This window comes from Astyanax mexicanus, chromosome 6 (genome assembly GCF_023375975.1).
Source record: "Astyanax mexicanus isolate ESR-SI-001 chromosome 6, AstMex3_surface, whole genome shotgun sequence".
NCBI lineage: Eukaryota > Metazoa > Chordata > Actinopteri > Characiformes > Acestrorhamphidae > Astyanax > Astyanax mexicanus.
The window spans coordinates 15,695,460-15,712,602 of NC_064413.1; the positions used below are offsets into that span (position 1 = coordinate 15,695,460).

Sequence of the window (17,143 nt, forward strand, 5' to 3'; positions counted from 1 at the left end):
TTTTACCAGATAATTTACTACTAATTACTCGTTTCTTTTAAATTAATCTTTAGCGCATAAACTTCTTTGCGAAAGACCACTGCTACTTCATAGCACTTATCATGGAATAGTATCATGATCTATGAATATAGGTTTCAAATCACTTAGCTCCAGGTATGGTTGTCAATATTATGTTCAGAAGGAAAATGTCCCTGTATATAAAGTGAGAAGAATTTGACTGACCTACACAGACCCCTGACCTCAGCCACACCTTTGGGAATAATGTGAACACTGACAGCAAGCTGACCTTACTGCCTGACATGAGTGCACAACTTTACTAATGGTAAATGCATGTGAATCTCTGCAGCCAGGCTCCAAAACATTCAATTTTAACAACATTCAACAAATCAATTTCAAACACCTAGTCTAAAAATCACCACTGTGAAGTGTTTCACACCAAACCATATTTATATATTAAGGATTTCATTATTCAGATTATTTGGTGAAAATGTGTAATAAGAGACATTTCCACTGCTTGTTCTCAGGTTGTTATCCAGGGACATTAGTGGTTTAAATAAGAAAAAAAAAAAATCAACTTCTAAAATCACTCCACTGATTTCTGCAGCAGGGCTTTCCAAAGCATGGGCTGCAGACCAACACTGACTATTATTATTAGAATTATAAAATATGTAATTCTTTTCTGACCTATTATTTATGTACAATTATAAAATATGGTGTGTATATCGAATACATAAAAAAACTAATTTCCAAGTTTTATATTCATTTTGTGATAAATATATTTTTTGTGATACACTATTTTCTGGCCATATTGTAGATATCAACGCTTTAAGAACACTGAGTACCTCTGATATTCATTACAGAGAATGTAATTAGTGTGTAACTGACTAAAGTGTGACACATTATGAATAAAAATGATTAAGTATGGGAATGTATTTGAATATAAGCTTTTTCTGCTGCCATTGATGCATTTTGCATATCTAAATATTGTCTTAAAAATGTCTTGAAATTTTATACAACATATTTACTATATCGCCCACCCATAGCTGAAAAACTAAATATAATGAAATTAATATGGAATGTTTCAGACTTCAGGTGGTTCTATTAAAGAGAGACCTGTGGCATGAGAATGGTTTACACTGGTGTTGAATAAAATCTGAAGTGTTTAATGTCTCATTACACATAGTCTGCCTTTACAAAAACATGGTTACAGATATCTGGCCTGATGGATGGCTTTGGCCTAAAGCATTTTACAATGAGTCATCATGGCGGAACAGTACATATAAGTTGTGAGACGGCGAAATAGTTCCCATATATATATTATATTTAAATCTACCAATATTTTTCTATCATTACCTTTACTAATAACGTGTGGAATCACTGGTGGTTTAAATAGTAGCTGGATATAATGGCTACAGACCTAGCATTTCAATTTTGTAGTTTCTCAGACAGAGGTTAAAAAAATAATAATAAAGCTTATTTGAGATCCCTATCTGAGAAACCAACCCATAATGTATCTGCTGCTGATAATCAATATTCTTCTTACTTCTTACTTTAAAATGGAGGATAAGGGTTGTGAGGCTTAGGGCTGTAAGGAGATGTAGTGCAGGAGAGCTGAGCAGTAGAGCAGGAAGGTAAAAGTAAAAATAATCTGAGCACATAAAGCAACAGGGGTTTATCTGTTGTTATCTCGTTTTTTTAGTGTTCAGATTTGTTTCCATCACATTCCCGTTTATGTTCATAAAATGAAATGGTGAAAAAAATCCATATGAAAATGAATGTAATAAAACATATATTTTATTTTATTTTATTTTATACATATTAAAATGTGTGGCATTTAGCTACTGAGCTAGAGTTATTTTTATTGTTAATATAAAAAGTTAAGAACTTGAAAGAGAAATGCTTCATATATGGTTATTTGTTGAAAAGGCTCATATCCACTACAGGTTAAAATTCTTGTTGTATACACACGAATATATTTTTTAAAACACTTCAATCGTTTAAAAAACTAACAAAAAAATCCAAAATAGCACCCCTTTTCTGTCTGGGTCTTCTGATGATACGGGTTTCAGGCAGTTTCCTGTACTATCACCACCCGCAGCACCACCGTAGATAAATAAAACGTGCTTTTCTGTAAAGGCTTTTTTTATTTCAGCTGTAAATCTGTAGGAGGTGGGGGAGGTAGGGTCTGTGTTTAGTGGGTGTGTTCCAGATAGAGTTTAAAAATCCCACACATGCGCACAACACGCTTCGGAATCCCACCGTCTCACATACACACTCACTTAAACACACACGCAGCCATATTGGAACGCTAACGGCACGGACCCGTTGAGCAGCGCAGTGATCCGCTAGCAGAGCTCGGCTAGCGGCTAGGTGGGATTGTGAGCCCTGCTCCTGCTGGGCGATTTTTAACCTGTCCGCGGTTCCGTAAAGCCCCCGGGGCTTCGGTTTTTAACCCGTCCAGGAGAGCGGAGCGGGGCGGTTCTGCTGTGTGTGAGAGTGAGTGAGTGAGTGAGAGTGTGTTGTGGATCCATTCGCTTGGATGGACCCGAGGCTCGCCTGGATCCAGCCCGAGCAGAAAGGACCCGCTAACGCTTTGTGGATGCGTGTGTGGGAAACCTCGCAGGGCATGCGGACCGGTAGCGGCACCGGGACGAACCGGGCCGGGTCGCCCACCATGGCGTCCGGTTTGCCGAAAGCCAGCCTTGCCGTGGTCCCGCCGGTAACGTTACCGGGCTTCGCCGGCCACCACCATCCCCACCACCTCTCTAACGGCAGCGCCGTCTCTTCCAGCTTCTGCCCGCCAGTGGAGAACCCTGCAGCCGGCGAGAGGAAAGCGCCCCAGAAGGACGGTTCTGTGTCCCCGGCCGAGTCCGCGGACTCGGAGACGGACAGTCCCAGGTCGGACTCCTTAGGAACTTGGGCCAAACTTAATTTTAACTTCGCCGAGCATTTACACAACATTAACAACCACTTACGCCACCGCCGCCTCCAGCAGCAGCAGCAGCTCCACTCCCACACTCTCCCACCACACTTTCACCGGCACTTTCCCTCACCAGACCTCCAGCAGAACCTCCAGCAGGCCAGGAAGAAAGGTGACAACAAGGCGAGCACCTACGGCTTCAACTACCTGCTCTCCCATTCCAACACTAACCACTTCTGTTCAGGAACGCCGTGGAAGAAGAGGAGATACGGCCCTGGCGTTAACGGGTTATTTATTATTTTATTATTAATTATTATTTTATTATTAATTATTATTTTCACATAATTATCCAGTCCACCTTAAATAGGGCAGTCCACTTAACTTACAGCTCTGGGGAAAAAATTGAGACCACCTCAGTTACTCTGATTTTGCTGAAATGCTAAAATGAGCATTTGTTGTTTAATTCTAAAAACTACGGACAACATTTATCCAAAACTCCAAATAAAAGTATTTTCATTCAGAGCATTTATTTGCAGAAAATGAAAACTGGCTGAAGTAACAAAAAAGATGCAGAGCTTTCAGACCTCAAATAATGCAAAGAAAACAAGTTCATATTCATTAAGGTTTTAGCGTTAAACCATTAATATTTGGTGGAATAACCCTGGTTTTTAATCACAATTTTCATGCATCTTGGCATGTTCTCCTCCATCAGTCTTGCACACTGCTTTTGGATAACTTTATGCCTTTACTCCTGGTGCTAAAATACAAGCAGTTCAGCTTGGTTTTATGGCTTGTGATCATCCATCTTCCTCTTGATTATATTACAGAGGATTTCAATTTGGTAAAATCAAAAACTCATAAATTTACGTAGTCTCTTTTTTTTTTTTTTTTCCAAAACTGCAGGTTACCCACAGTCCTCCTACACTTTACAGGAGGCTCCTGCTGGTACAGATGTGGACAAGACAGTTTGACAGAGCTTAAATTTTAATTTTAATTTTAAAGTTAATCCTGCAGCTTGTATTTCTACAATAAAAATAACAGCATCACATAAAGGGCTCAACATTGCTTTCCCCTACGTATCAACTTTTTCCATTTAAAAATGTTGTATTTGGAACATTTAGGTCTGCATGGGTTTAGTTGTAAATCACCTGTGCCAACCTTTCATGTTCCAGTGTTTTGTGTAGTTAGCTAGAGCCTGCTTCCTCCAAAAAAGCTTGCAGTTGTTACAAGTGTCTGGTTGTTTGGGGGAACCCTTTATCTTTTCACTAAACCCTGTTATGTTTGTCTCCCTATAGGTTACATGAAGAGATAGTGGACTTCTACGATTTCATGTCTCCACGGCCGCAGGAAGAGGCCATGAGGAGAGATGTGGTCAACCGTATTGAGACTGTGATCAAAAACCTGTGGCCTACAGCTAATGTGGGTACCTCTGTTTAGGCCTGAGGTTATGGGTTTTTAGTTAGGGTGTTCAGTGGGTACCACATTAAACTGAGTGTAGGAGTACTTGTTAACTCATAACTTATTGCAGAAATTCTCATTTACTGCATTTGTGTATCCATGTCCTGTGTTTTTTTTTTTTTTTTTTTTTTTTTTTTTTTTTTTTAATAAATAAAGCCACCCCAAGGAAGTAGAGCTTGGTCTCAATGGAAGGGCTTGAAGAAAAATAGTCAAACAGAAAAGTCATGTCCCACAGGCTGGTTAAAAGGGGCAGCCATTAGGGCAGATACAGCCCTAAAGACTTACTCTATATGCACAGATGGATTGTAGTTTTCTAGAGACAATAATCACATCATCTGCATGTGATCCAAACGATCTAGAAACGTTCTTGTTCTGTGGTAATGCCATGGCTGTCTGGGTGCAACAACTTGGATCATCTAATATAGCTCTGCTATTGTGGATGCCTGATCATTTTTTATATATTGAGACCGGAGAGCAGTTTTGCTTCCAATATCCAGACTGATATTTAAAGTTAAACTTAAACTTGGGGTTATATTTTTATATTAAGACTTTTTCCCTCAGTCTGGGCTAAACTAAAAGGTATTGGAGGTCTTTAAAAAAAAAAAAAAAGATTGACTGACTACACTCTGGCTGATGCTGTCAAAGAACCAGTATATCTTTTGCTATAATGTCAGGTTGTTTGGGTAATCTAGAAAACTTTGTCTTCAGTTGTTCATTTAGCTTATATCTTTGTATGTTAATGTCTTTGTTTTGTGGCCTTGTTGAGGTCCCTGACCTTTTTGTGTTGTGAAAGACCCCACTTAGACCAAAGTGCAAGAAAATATATCCTATCAGTGTTTGCCAGTGTGTTGTGCTGGAACCACATGTGCTTTGTTATTCTTTCAGAAACAAGCCATCAAGTTGTATTTAATTCTGTCTTTTGCCTCCTAATGGCTCAGTCTGTAACTTAAATGACTTGTAGTGTAGCATTTCCTGTAGAACCAACTCCAGAAGGTAGTTTGAGGTTTTATTAAAGCCTAATACTCTCAACTTTGAATATGTTTCAATATGTTTTTTAGGCTTGTTTCATCTCATGGAAATAATTTTTTTTCTTTTCTTTTTTTCCTTTTTTTTTTTTTTTTTAGGTCCAAATATTTGGCAGCTTCAGTTATGGACTGTACCTCCCAACAAGGTGCGTCAATATTGAACAATATTGAATTTTATTTTTTTTTTTGGGGGTAATTTTTTTCAGTTTTCATTGCTGGCTGATTTTAATCTTGGGTTTTTCCCCCCTTCCCTTTCTCTCTCTTTTTTTTTTCTTTTATTCTTGACAGTGACATTGACCTGGTGGTGTTTGGGAAGTGGGAGCGACCACCTCTTCAGCAGCTTGATCAGGCCCTAAGGCAGCAGAACTTGGCAGAGCCTTTCTCAATCAAAATTCTGGATAAAGCTACAGTCAGTCTTATTTCATTTAATTTATTTATTAAATGGAGAGATGTGGCCTCTTCTATTTAACCACTTTTTTTTAAATTAATGAGTGTTAAAGGGTTTTAAATGTTTTCCACAGGTTCCTATTATAAAACTGACTGACAGAGAAACAGAGGTGAAAGTTGACATCAGCTTTAATGTGGAGACTGGGGTCAAAGCTGCTCGCTTTATTAAAGACCACTTGAAGGTGATTCTTTTTTTTTTTGGTCTAGAACAGTCTGTTGCAGTTTTTGAAATTTACATATTGTTTAAAATTCTGCCACTGCTGATCTTTGTCTAATTGCAAAATATAAAAATATGCTAAAAATAGATTACCATTATCTTTACATTTTTTTCTTCTACAGAAATACTCTGTGCTGCCATATCTGATCTTTGTTTTGAAGCAATTCCTGCTGCAGAGAGATCTAAATGAAGTGTTTACTGGAGGCATCAGTTCCTACTGCCTCATTTTAATGGCCATCAGCTTCTTACAGGTAAGAGTGATTTAAATGATGAAAAATAGAAAACATATGTCAATATGTCTTTGGACTAGAGATGACTTGCCTGCCTTGATGCACTACAAGGAGTTTGGTGGTTGACAAGACACATGAACAGTATGGCTTGTTTGGCAGTGTGCAAAAATGAATGAGGCTAAACGGAAGAAAAACAGGATGAACATAGAGGCAGTAGAGTAGTGTGTAACTGCATGACTGTGGATTGGAGTAAGGGGACCTCCCCTGGAGTATTATGTAAAGTTTGATGGCTGTTTGTCAATAGAAACACTAAAGGATGGCAGGGCAAAAAAATGTGAGGTGAATAGCAGTGAAAAGTGATGAATATAAAGCAAATGTCAAAACAGGTCTGATTTCACATTGAATCCGAAATGATGTGTACCGGTCCGGGGTTCAGCCATACCAAGGGCTTAAATAACCAACCAGTTTTTAATTTGAAAGGAAGAAAATAACTCTTGCAAACATAGAAGGTGAAGCTGGCTTCCTCATATGTGACCTTTTGTTGGACAAGCTCTGTTCTCAAAGTCTGAGCACTACTATGGATGTTTATATTTTATTTATACACAGATATGCAGTGACTGTGGCCATTTCATTTTGTGCAAGCTATGGCTTGTGAGTAGTGTTTGCAGACTGTAAACTATTGATCTTTAATTCTGGTCTCATGCCCAGCACAGTTTGCTGATGGCTCAAAGTTCCAAAGATGTTTTTCCTTTAAACTTATTTTACATTGTACTTGACTATTGTAAGTCGCTTTGGACAAAAGCGTCTGCCAAATGTAATGTAATGTAATGGCTCAAACACACCTGGTTCAAACCATCTGGTGTTTGCAAGCATTAGCGAGTGTATGTATTTAAGCAGGGAAATTGCCAAGCAGTCCTGGACACTGGCCTTGATGTGATTTAAGGATAACTTTAATCCGTTTAACTATGCAAAGCAGACACCCTGTAAGTCCCAGTGTATCCAGACACCCTTTTAATGCTAATTTTAGCTAGTTTGAATGGGCACACCAGCCAAAACGAGAATGACCGGTGCGGAATCTCGATTTAACGTACTCACTCAGTTTGTAGCAGGGCTGTGGTAGTGGTTAGAGGAGGAGTTTGAAGACTAGGAAACCCTTCTGATATATATTTCTGTCTAGAAAATGTCTTGTGGAATATGGCACTAAGATGTTAGCAGAAAGTTGTAGTTTTTTTTAATTTGCAAGATGCGACCTCCATGGATGAGATTAAGGTTGTGGTTCACAGTTTGCCCTTCTTTGAAGCAGTTTTTGTATGTATTGACCAGTGCATACTGGCAATGCTTCACAAGACCCACTTGGTGTCTAGGCATTGATATTTTGTCGTAATCTATTTCTCTTATCTTTAGTCATTTTTCCAGTTTAATATCTAATATTTAAAGAACTGCCTGTTCACTTGCTACCTATTGTGTAGATCACAACAATTAATGGGTTATTGAAACTATATATTATCTGTGCTCATTTCTGGCTGCAACTAATGATGATTGATAGTCGACTAATTGATTTATTTTTTCGATTAGTCTGCAATTATTTCTGCCACGTTCTCCATCTGTAAAAAAAAAACGATAGAAACAGCTGAAAATAAGATTTAAAAGCCCTTTACATGTGTAGATGTTAAAATGTGGAAAGTACTGATATTTACTAAGTAAATATGTAATCTGATTTGTTTGGACACTTTTGGAGACACAGAATAAGTTGAGTGTAAGCTGTGTGAGTGAGCCCATTACCCATCTCCCATTGCGATCCCATTATGTTTTCTGTGCGTTTCCAGCACTCTGTGTAATGCGGTACAGTTACTGTTAGAAATTAACGATTAATCTACAATGAAATCTGTAGTCGACAAATTTAAATAATCGATATTGTCACAGCCCTGCTCTCTACTGTCTAAATAAGCAAGTCTTCTGGCTCTGGCTATCTTTGCAACGCCACCAGGTAGTTATATATTAAAGACCGTAGTAATGAGGACCAACCTCTCAGTGTGGGTTCAAGGGTAACAGCCCTCCCATCAACAAAAGAGCCAGTCTGGTTCTTCAATATGCTTCGAGTGAAGGATGGCACCCTGACTTAAAAATAGTTCAGCTTTATTTAAAGTAATGGTAGATAATCTTTTGTCTGAACTAAAGTTAACACTTGAGTTCATGAAGTCTAGTAAAGGGGTGTGGTTATCTCCAGTTTCACCATTCACATCTTGTGGCTGTCCTTTACCAAACGATTAGTTTAAAATACCTCTGTCCCACTGTTCTGTTTTTCAGCTCCACCCTAGAATCGACTGCAGGGGCACTAATATCAATCTGGGCATTTTGCTCATCGAGTTTTTTGAGTTGTACGGGAGGAATTTTAACTACTTGAAAACGGGCATCCGTGTGAAGAATGGAGGGGCATACCTGGCCAAAGAAGAGATTTCTAAAGCCATGACCAATGGACACAGACCCTCAATGCTGTGTATTGAGGACCCAAACCTACCAGGTGTGTTCCAAGTTTATTATATTTAATGTATTCCTATCTGCTTAGATCTCAGATATTTGCTCTGATGTCCATTCGTTTAGTTGTTATTGTTACGGTCTTTAGGTAACGATGTGGGTCGCAGCTCCTACGGTGCCATGCATGTCAAGCAGGTATTCGACTACGCTTACATCGTCCTCAGTCACGCTGTCTCTCCTCTGGCTCGCTCCTATCCCAACAAAGAAATGGACAGGTCAGTTGCTGCCTATGAGTTAAAGTTGACTTGGTCATTTTTCAGGTTTGAACGGTTTGTCATTTTCTAGGTATTATTTTAAGTGTTAATGCTTAGTTTTTTTTGTTTTTTTGTTTTTTTTTTCTTCCCACATTTTTTCCCCCAATTTACACGGCCAATTACCCAACCCACTCATTAGGACTCCCCCTATCACTAGTAATGCCCCAACACACCAGGAGGGTGAAGACTAACACATGCTTCCTCCGTGTGAAGTCAGCCACTGTTTCTTTTTGAGCTGCTGCTGATGCAGCATTACCGAGCAGCCAGCGTGCTTGGAAGAAAAACGCAGTGGCTCGGTTCCAGTACAGAAGCTCACAGACGCCCTGTGTTGTGGACATCACCGTAGGAGTGATGTGGGGAGAGAGCGCCATCTACCCACCCGGAGGGAGCAGGGCCAATTTTGCTCCCTCTGAGCGCCGGCAGCTTGATGGCAAAGCTGCATGAGCGGGTGTTCGAACCTGCGACCTCCCACTCGTGGCAGCGCTTGAGACAGCTGGACCACTCGGCGCCATGAAATGCATAGTTGATAAAAAATTATTTTCTTTTATTTATTTTTTTGGAGTGCAAAGAAAAAAGGAAAAACACTATTTCAAAGGGTGAGGAAGAAGCAAAGATTAACCCTTGCTTTTTTTCCCCCTTTTTCCCTTCATTCATTTCAGTCAAAAAGTGAAACCCAATAGAGATTCTCAGCCTGCAGGCTTCATACCCGAGCTGCCCACTGGTGTTCTGTGAGAACATTTTATTCTAGATTTCAGCCCATACCATTCTAACGCTCACAGGCCAGCATTGTTTTTATCATTCGGTAATTTTCAGTCCAAACATTGAAGAAGCTCTCTCTCATTTTTTCAGTGTCATTCTACATAAGTCCTTATGAGAGACCTAAAACGTTTGTGGTTTTAAAGCAAGTGTGTTTTAAGCATGAAGTTTACAGCGTTTTAAATATATACATATATATATTTACTTACTTACTTACTTACTAACTAACTAACTAACTAACTAGTGGTGTCAATAGCTAAAAATCTGATTAATCACAACAGAATTCTGTTAACCAAAATTCTTTCTTTTAATAATGGATATTTAAATGCACATAAAATAATCAGTGACATTAAAATATATTTATTAGTACTGTCAGTCTCTTAATAAATAATTCACAACATTGTTTTGTGATTTAATCATGATTTTAAAATCTTTTTACATTAGAATCTTTAATGTGCTGAGTTTAATGGAGAGTTTTGTTATTCCACTAATGTCACCAGGCTCTGTGACCTTTAAAAAAAATGCACGTGAAAGTTTTCCCATTATTTGAATGCGTGACAAGGTAAATGTAAGTGACAATTGCAGCATTCAGCAGAAATTAAGTCTGTTTTACAAGTCTGTGGTAAATGTGGGAAAACCTCAGGTGTTTTACAACACGTTCACTACTTTTTCAAATGCCTTTTGAGAGGAGCTCCTTCTGGCAGCTCTAGTGAGTTTAGTCTCGTACAATCAGAAATGAAGGTGCTAAACTGTCACACAGATTTATTTGATGCTAAGGTGATGCGTAAATCGATGAGCTATTCCCATCCCTGTCCTTTATACGTAATGAGTCTTTCCTATCCAATCAGTCATTATTAGACACCCCACATTACACTATTACACCACAATACTACACTGCCCCACCACAATACTACACTGCCCCACCTCCAACTAAATCACTTTAAAGCTGATGGGCCTTCTGAAGGTTTTAATGTATATGTTCAGTAAAAAAAAAATTGGAGGAATTTGATAGACAAATGTATTAAACAGCAAAACTCGCACTACTCAGCGCAGTTCCATTCACTTGTCAACAGTCAGACATCAGTACCTCTACAGCTATTGGCATTTACATCAGCTCAAAGAGTTTGCATCGGGGTTACCTCAGGTCAGCCTGTCTGTTAGCATTGGAGCAAACCTGCTATTCCACGTTTATAATGTATGTCAAGTGAGTATTATTGTAAAGAGTTATACTGACTAGGGGTGTGCCATATTGTATCGCATGCAATAATATCGCCAACATTGATCAATATCAAAAACAATATTATACCCTGAAATATTGTGCCATATTACCCACCCCTAGTGATCACATCAGGGTGCTACTACAATTTTATTTTTTATTTTTTTTAAGCAAATGAAAAATTCACACTTCTCGTTTCCCATTATATATCTACTAGAGACAGATCATATCTGTCCAGTATCATTTATTTTACTTTAATCCTGGATTTATGGAGATATTTGGAGTGTTTTATTAGTATCATGACATTCTGGATCATTTACTTCTGTTACAAATCTGATAAAATTCTTCAGTATCTCAGTTAGGTGTGCCAATTTTCATTTTGTTGCAGTAGTGTACTCCTTGAAATAAATCTTTTAATTCAGTGTTTTAAAATCTCACAATGTTGTTATTGCGAAAATACCTTGAGAAATAGTGATATTATTTTAGGGCTATATCGCCCACCCTTAATACTAACAAATAATAAAGAAAAAAAAAAAAAGTTGTCTTATTTTATGTTACTTTGGTAAAAATCTGTTATCTAAATTAACATGTTTATCTCAAATGAAGAATATTTGAGGAGGCTATGATCAAAAAATTGCATCCATCATGTCTGCCTTTTCTTATTGTAATTTTTAGGTAAATAAATTTAAAATCCCAAAAAATCAAACATCTGTAGCTTGGAAACATCAGTGCATAAGAACATACTACAGGCTTTTATTCTGTTTATTATATCATATAATGTGGTATTTAAAAACATTACAATCCAGCCCTAGGTTACCCATAACATTAAATAGTAAAACATACATATATTATTTATTTATTTATTTATTTATTTATTTTAATTGGTAGTTTTCCATCTTTTGTGGCTATAAAGTTAAATGTAACTAGATTATTTGGTTTATCTTTGTAGCACGCTAGGGCGGATACTCCGACTGACCCAGGAGGTGATTGACTACAGGGAGTGGATCATGCAGAAGTGGGGAGACCGACACAACGCCAGGATAAACCGCTGTCGTAAGTTCAGCTTTTAACTTGCAGCAGGCCAACTTCATGCAGACACTTCAGAAATACTTTTCTTTTAATGCTGATTTGCAATAAGTTTAATAGACGAAGTTTTAAAACAAAGTACCAGAAAAGTTCAGTCGTCTGCTTTAGTATTTATCCAAAACGTCTCTGGAATGCTTTTGTATTTAAACAATCCGCTGTGTTTGTGTGTCTGCATAGTTGTACAGTTTGAAGCTGATCCTGAGGAGCAACAGAGAGACTCCTCATCTCCTCAGAGCGCCGATTCAATCATGTCTCTGTCCAGCCCTCAACAGCACTCTTCCTCCTCGTCTTCCTCCTCCTCCTCCTCCGTTTCATCCCTTTCAGGAAGTGACATTGTAAGTTACACAATTGCCCTGTCAATCATTTTATCCAGATAAAGGAACCGTTTAAAACAAGTAGAACTGCTATTAAACATTTTTTGATGTCTGTATTTGCTTGCACAAGACTTTTTCAAGGTTGACGCTGCTGATTTTACATACACACAGCTTTCCATCAAGAATCTATCTATCTTTTTTTTTTTTTTTTTTTTTCTCCCCCCCCGCTCCAGGACTCTGACTCAGTCCCCTGTGGAATCAAGCAGCTTCAAGCTTCCCAGACATCCACCCTGCCTAGCACCCAGCCGAGGCCACAGGGCAGGACGAATCCATCTGACATGGTTTCATCCGCCAAGGGACAGGTAGGGCTACCTTGGTAACTGTCTGGACTGTTCCGAACAGTAGTTCCAGTGTAATATATCTAGGGACAGTGTGGTCCCTGATTCTGCCCAGGTCAAATGTATTTTTGACTCAACTAAACAAGATATAGCAGGCTTTTACCAGGGGGGAAAAACTCATCTCTGCACAGCCTAGATGTTCAGTCAACTGGAAATTGCATTCAAAAACGGATGTTTACAATTTTTTTTTTTTTTTTGTTGTTGGTTTTGCCCAAATAATTGCAATTTATTTTATGTATTTATTTATTTATTTTACACTAAATGCAGTTGCTTGGAAACTAATTATTTGGGAAGGATTATAGTTTATTGGTTTCTTTTCTCTCACAGCTGCGAAAACTACTTCCTGAGACCATGGTGGTGCCGCCACCATTGCCAAGCAGGCCAGCGTGCATGGATGGGTGTGTCCCCTTTAGCGCCAGCTACTGGCTGCCCCCCACCGTGGCCTCTCCTGTCTACCTCAGCCCCCTTCCGGGCTCCCACCACCAGCACTACGCCAAGGTAAGTAGTTCTCACTAGTTTGTTAAAAGCACTGCATTGATTTGATTTCAAATTTTGTTTTGTAATAATCAATTTAATTATTAGTTTACATGTAAAGGTTGGTGCCAGTTATTTTTGGGTGTACTCTTTTGATCCCACTGACAAACGTTTTTTATACTATGACAGTTTTCCTAAACCTGTATTTAAGCAATCACTGTCTTATTTCTTATTGTACCATAATATATTGTTTTGGCAAATAAATCAATGTAACTGAAGAGAAGTTGGCGAGAATGCTAAAGTTATGTCACTAGCTGATCACGAACTGCCTAACCATCGTAGTTCGTATAGATATGCTTGGTGTGGTACTGTACTATGGTGAGCACATAATGACCGCCTAATGTTCAGGTTTGTGTTTATGCCAGTGCTGTCAAGCGACTAAATAAATAATTTAATTAATTACATGCTTCTCACTTCTTGCTAAGAAAGTATTTTCAATTTATTTGCAATTTAATTCAATTTTGGCTATGGAGCAAATGATTGGATGAATAACTTAAGCCTTAACCATAGACTTAAGAGATCCCTGTAATGAACATCTGTCAGTAACAGATGCTAGAAGATGATCAGAGATGCCAGAGTTTATTCTCAGGAGAGTTTTTACACTACTCATGTTTTAGACATTGTTTTACATTAGTAGCTGAAATGTGTTTATTGCAATAATAAAATATACCTGCCCTGCATAAAATGTTGAAAAATATTTGCAAATATCAGAATTTGAGTTTTTTTTTTCTTTTTCTTTAATTCTTTAATTAAAACACTGTTCTGGTATGACTGGGTGTGTAGCTATTGTATCATATCAGTCCTGCAAATGTTTCGATGCTTTCATGACCTTGAAAAATATGCAAATATGTCTATTGGGTTTGAAACACTTTTTGTATGCAGCAATGCTGGAACTGCCCTTTTATATTTTGGTGGAATTTTGCTAAAATGTTTTATTCTTTTGGTAGGTGTCCCAATGTGATCTCCAGTTCTCATGTACCACATGCCACAATAAATCATGTTTTAAACCTAAAAAAAAAAGTTTAAAAGGAATAAAACTCCAGAGATTGCTTAAGTGTTTTCTGCGTACTAAATTATTAAGAGAACTTTTCTTTTCCTTCTCTTCCAGTTTAATAATGGTCAAAGGTTTGTACTGAAGGGGCCACCCCACAACGGTGGCTTCGAGCCTAGTGTGATGCCCGGACCCCGACCTCACCCTCCGCAGCACAATCGCAACAGCTGGCGCCGCCGCAGGAGGGACACGGCGCCCTCCAGCCTCAACAGATAGAAACGGCTCACCTGCCACAAGTCAAAGGTAGCACTTCCTTTCTAAGTGGCCGCTGACGATGACGTCTCCCACTCTCTGACTTGGGTGGTCTCAGCCGATGGCTTCAGGTCACAACGTGCTCGTCTCCATGTTGTGACTGACTGCCTGCCTGTTTGATGTATTTGTTCTTCATATTCACTCTTCACCTTTTTTTTTTTGGTCCTCCTCCACCCTTTTTTTTTGTGTTGTCTGGTGGCCGTAGCCTTTTAAGTTTACTAAAGTTAAGTTTGGGTTTCTGTTTGTGGCGCACACTAAACTTTTTGACACAGCCAGGCTGTACTTGGAATTATATTTAGTATAACTCTTGTGCAATATGGGTGTTTTTTTTTTTGTTTGTTTGTTTGTGTTTTTTTATTTGAGTTTTTTAGTTATGTTTTTAATTTAATGTTTTGTCAAAGTTTACATTTTTTTGTGTTTCTGTGATGAATGTAAGCTCTTGTAAGACTGTGGTGAGGTTTAACTGATGTTATGTACGTAGTGTTTTATCATGTTATAATCCATACTGTGAACCTGTCTGGACGGTGGTTGTGGTTTTGTGCATGATAAAACTTTATGTACGCACCAAATTCCAGGAGACGTCCTCCCTGCACGCCAGCCTGCCACGCACCAGCAGGTGGAGCCATTGTTAAACTACTTTGTGCCAAAATCTTATGGGTACTGCAACCGGAGGCCTGGTAGACAAAGTGTTCCTTATGTTAAAGCCTATGTCTTCTCACAGCCTGCAATGTACCAAACCGCTTCTTGTTTTTTTTCTCTTCATTTTATCTTTTTATTTGTTTTGTATCTGTACTTGATTTATGTTGACCTGGCCTGACTTTTGACTCCTCCATTCTCAAGGCATCCTTCTTTGCACCCAGCTGTTCAGTTGAGTCAGGGAAATGATGAATGATTTTGGGGTTAATGGAAAGATCTTGCCGCTGCCTTGTGCCAGTTTTACTTTGTTGTCTGTTGTATTGAGACTTGAGGAAATATTTAGTTTCTTATTCTAATTTCTTTTTAAACAAGGGATCTTTCGATAAAGGGTTTGCTTCTTGCTCGTCAAGAGGCAAAACAATTTGTGATTCCGTTATGGAATCTGTCTGCTTCTTGTTCTATCAAGAGCAACCCCCATTTCCTTTATTTAAATATTGTTTTCCCTACAGTTACAAACCTTTTCTGGGTAGAAACTGCCAAAACAGTGACTTGCAGGTTTATTACAACTACTGTAAATCTCTCCACATAAAATTCCTCTAAATGACCATGCTTGGTTGATGGCGCAGCTTGTGTGAGTGCCAAATATTTGAAACACATTAGTCTACTTCCAAACTACTGACCAGTTAGTTCCAGTGTCATGCAGTGTTTCTACCAGTATTCTATGCAAAATGTATTTTGTTTTTGGTTTTTATTTGCTTACATACATTATCAGTGTTTATCAAAACTCATGCCACTATATTTAGTAAGAATTCTGGTACGGGATTGTGAAAGTGATTTTTAGCTAAATGGCGGGACATGTACTGTTCACCTTTCCTTTTCCTTTTCTTTTTTTTATAAAAGAAATTAACTGTCCTGCCAGATATTCCACAAAGCACTCCATTATTATTATTTTTTTATTATTATTATTATTATTATTATTATTATTATTATTATTATTATTATTATTATTATTATTATTATTATTATTATTATTATTATTAAGTGTTTGTCCCAAAGACAGTCTTATTCAGATCTAGAACACACTTGCAGCCATGTATTATATCTCAAGCAACCCAGAAGTGACTTCCTGTTCCACCTGGGTACATGAGGGTTTTGCCAAAAGGAAAATCCTGCTTTGCACTCCATGGACTTGGGAAGGAGAGAAACAATGGACTGCTTCATGTGCTCAGTTGTATATCTTTACTTCAGCAGTGCTCCCAGTGAAAGAGTCCACATGGGCCAAAATGTGTCATCTGCTCAAAGGTGATATTTGAATGTAACCTGAAGTTAATAAGGTTTTTGGGGGTTGTTTTTTGCCTTTTTTGTCCCTGGATATTTTTATGTAAAATTTTCTACAGATTATTTTTAAAATAAATGTCTGAAAAGACCACTCACTGCCTGTTCAAATTATTGATTCCTTCTTTGTTTTACTCCATTTTCTAAATAATTTAAACACTGACAGAGGTGTCAAGTAACGAAGTAAAAATACTTTACCCTACTTAACCCTTTTAGACCCGAGTTGTCTCCACTGATTGGGGGGGAATTAAAAATGCTGTGTTTTTTTTTTTTTCTAAAATGCAGGGAAGAGGACTCAATATAGCAAATATATTAATTTTTTTCCCCATTGGACTGGAAGCCTGTTTTTTTTTTTTTTTTTTTTTTTTTTTTTTTCTCCCCCCCCCTGTTGACCTTTTTATTCTATAAACCATCTCCCTCTTAAACAGTAATGAAAGCATGAGTAAAGTGTTCTAAGTCACATTAAATTAGTAAAGATT

At 38.1% G+C, this 17,143-nt stretch overlaps 1 protein-coding gene across 1 annotated transcript; it reads left to right on the top strand.

Annotated features, from left to right (window-relative positions):
* Nucleotides 1-2,247: 2,247 nt before the first annotated feature.
* LOC103036307 (terminal nucleotidyltransferase 4A) lies at nt 2,248-16,758 on the top strand. Its single transcript, XM_022674108.2, has 13 exons — nt 2,248-3,207; nt 4,216-4,339; nt 5,503-5,549; nt 5,692-5,812; nt 5,925-6,032; nt 6,190-6,318; nt 8,605-8,818; nt 8,921-9,047; nt 12,008-12,111; nt 12,322-12,479; nt 12,692-12,820; nt 13,184-13,354; nt 14,499-16,758. Exons 1-13 carry the CDS (start codon nt 2,540-2,542, stop codon nt 14,655-14,657), a joined length of 2,259 nt encoding a protein of 752 aa, XP_022529829.2. The 5' UTR covers nt 2,248-2,539; the 3' UTR covers nt 14,658-16,758.
* Nucleotides 16,759-17,143: the final 385 nt, after the last annotated feature.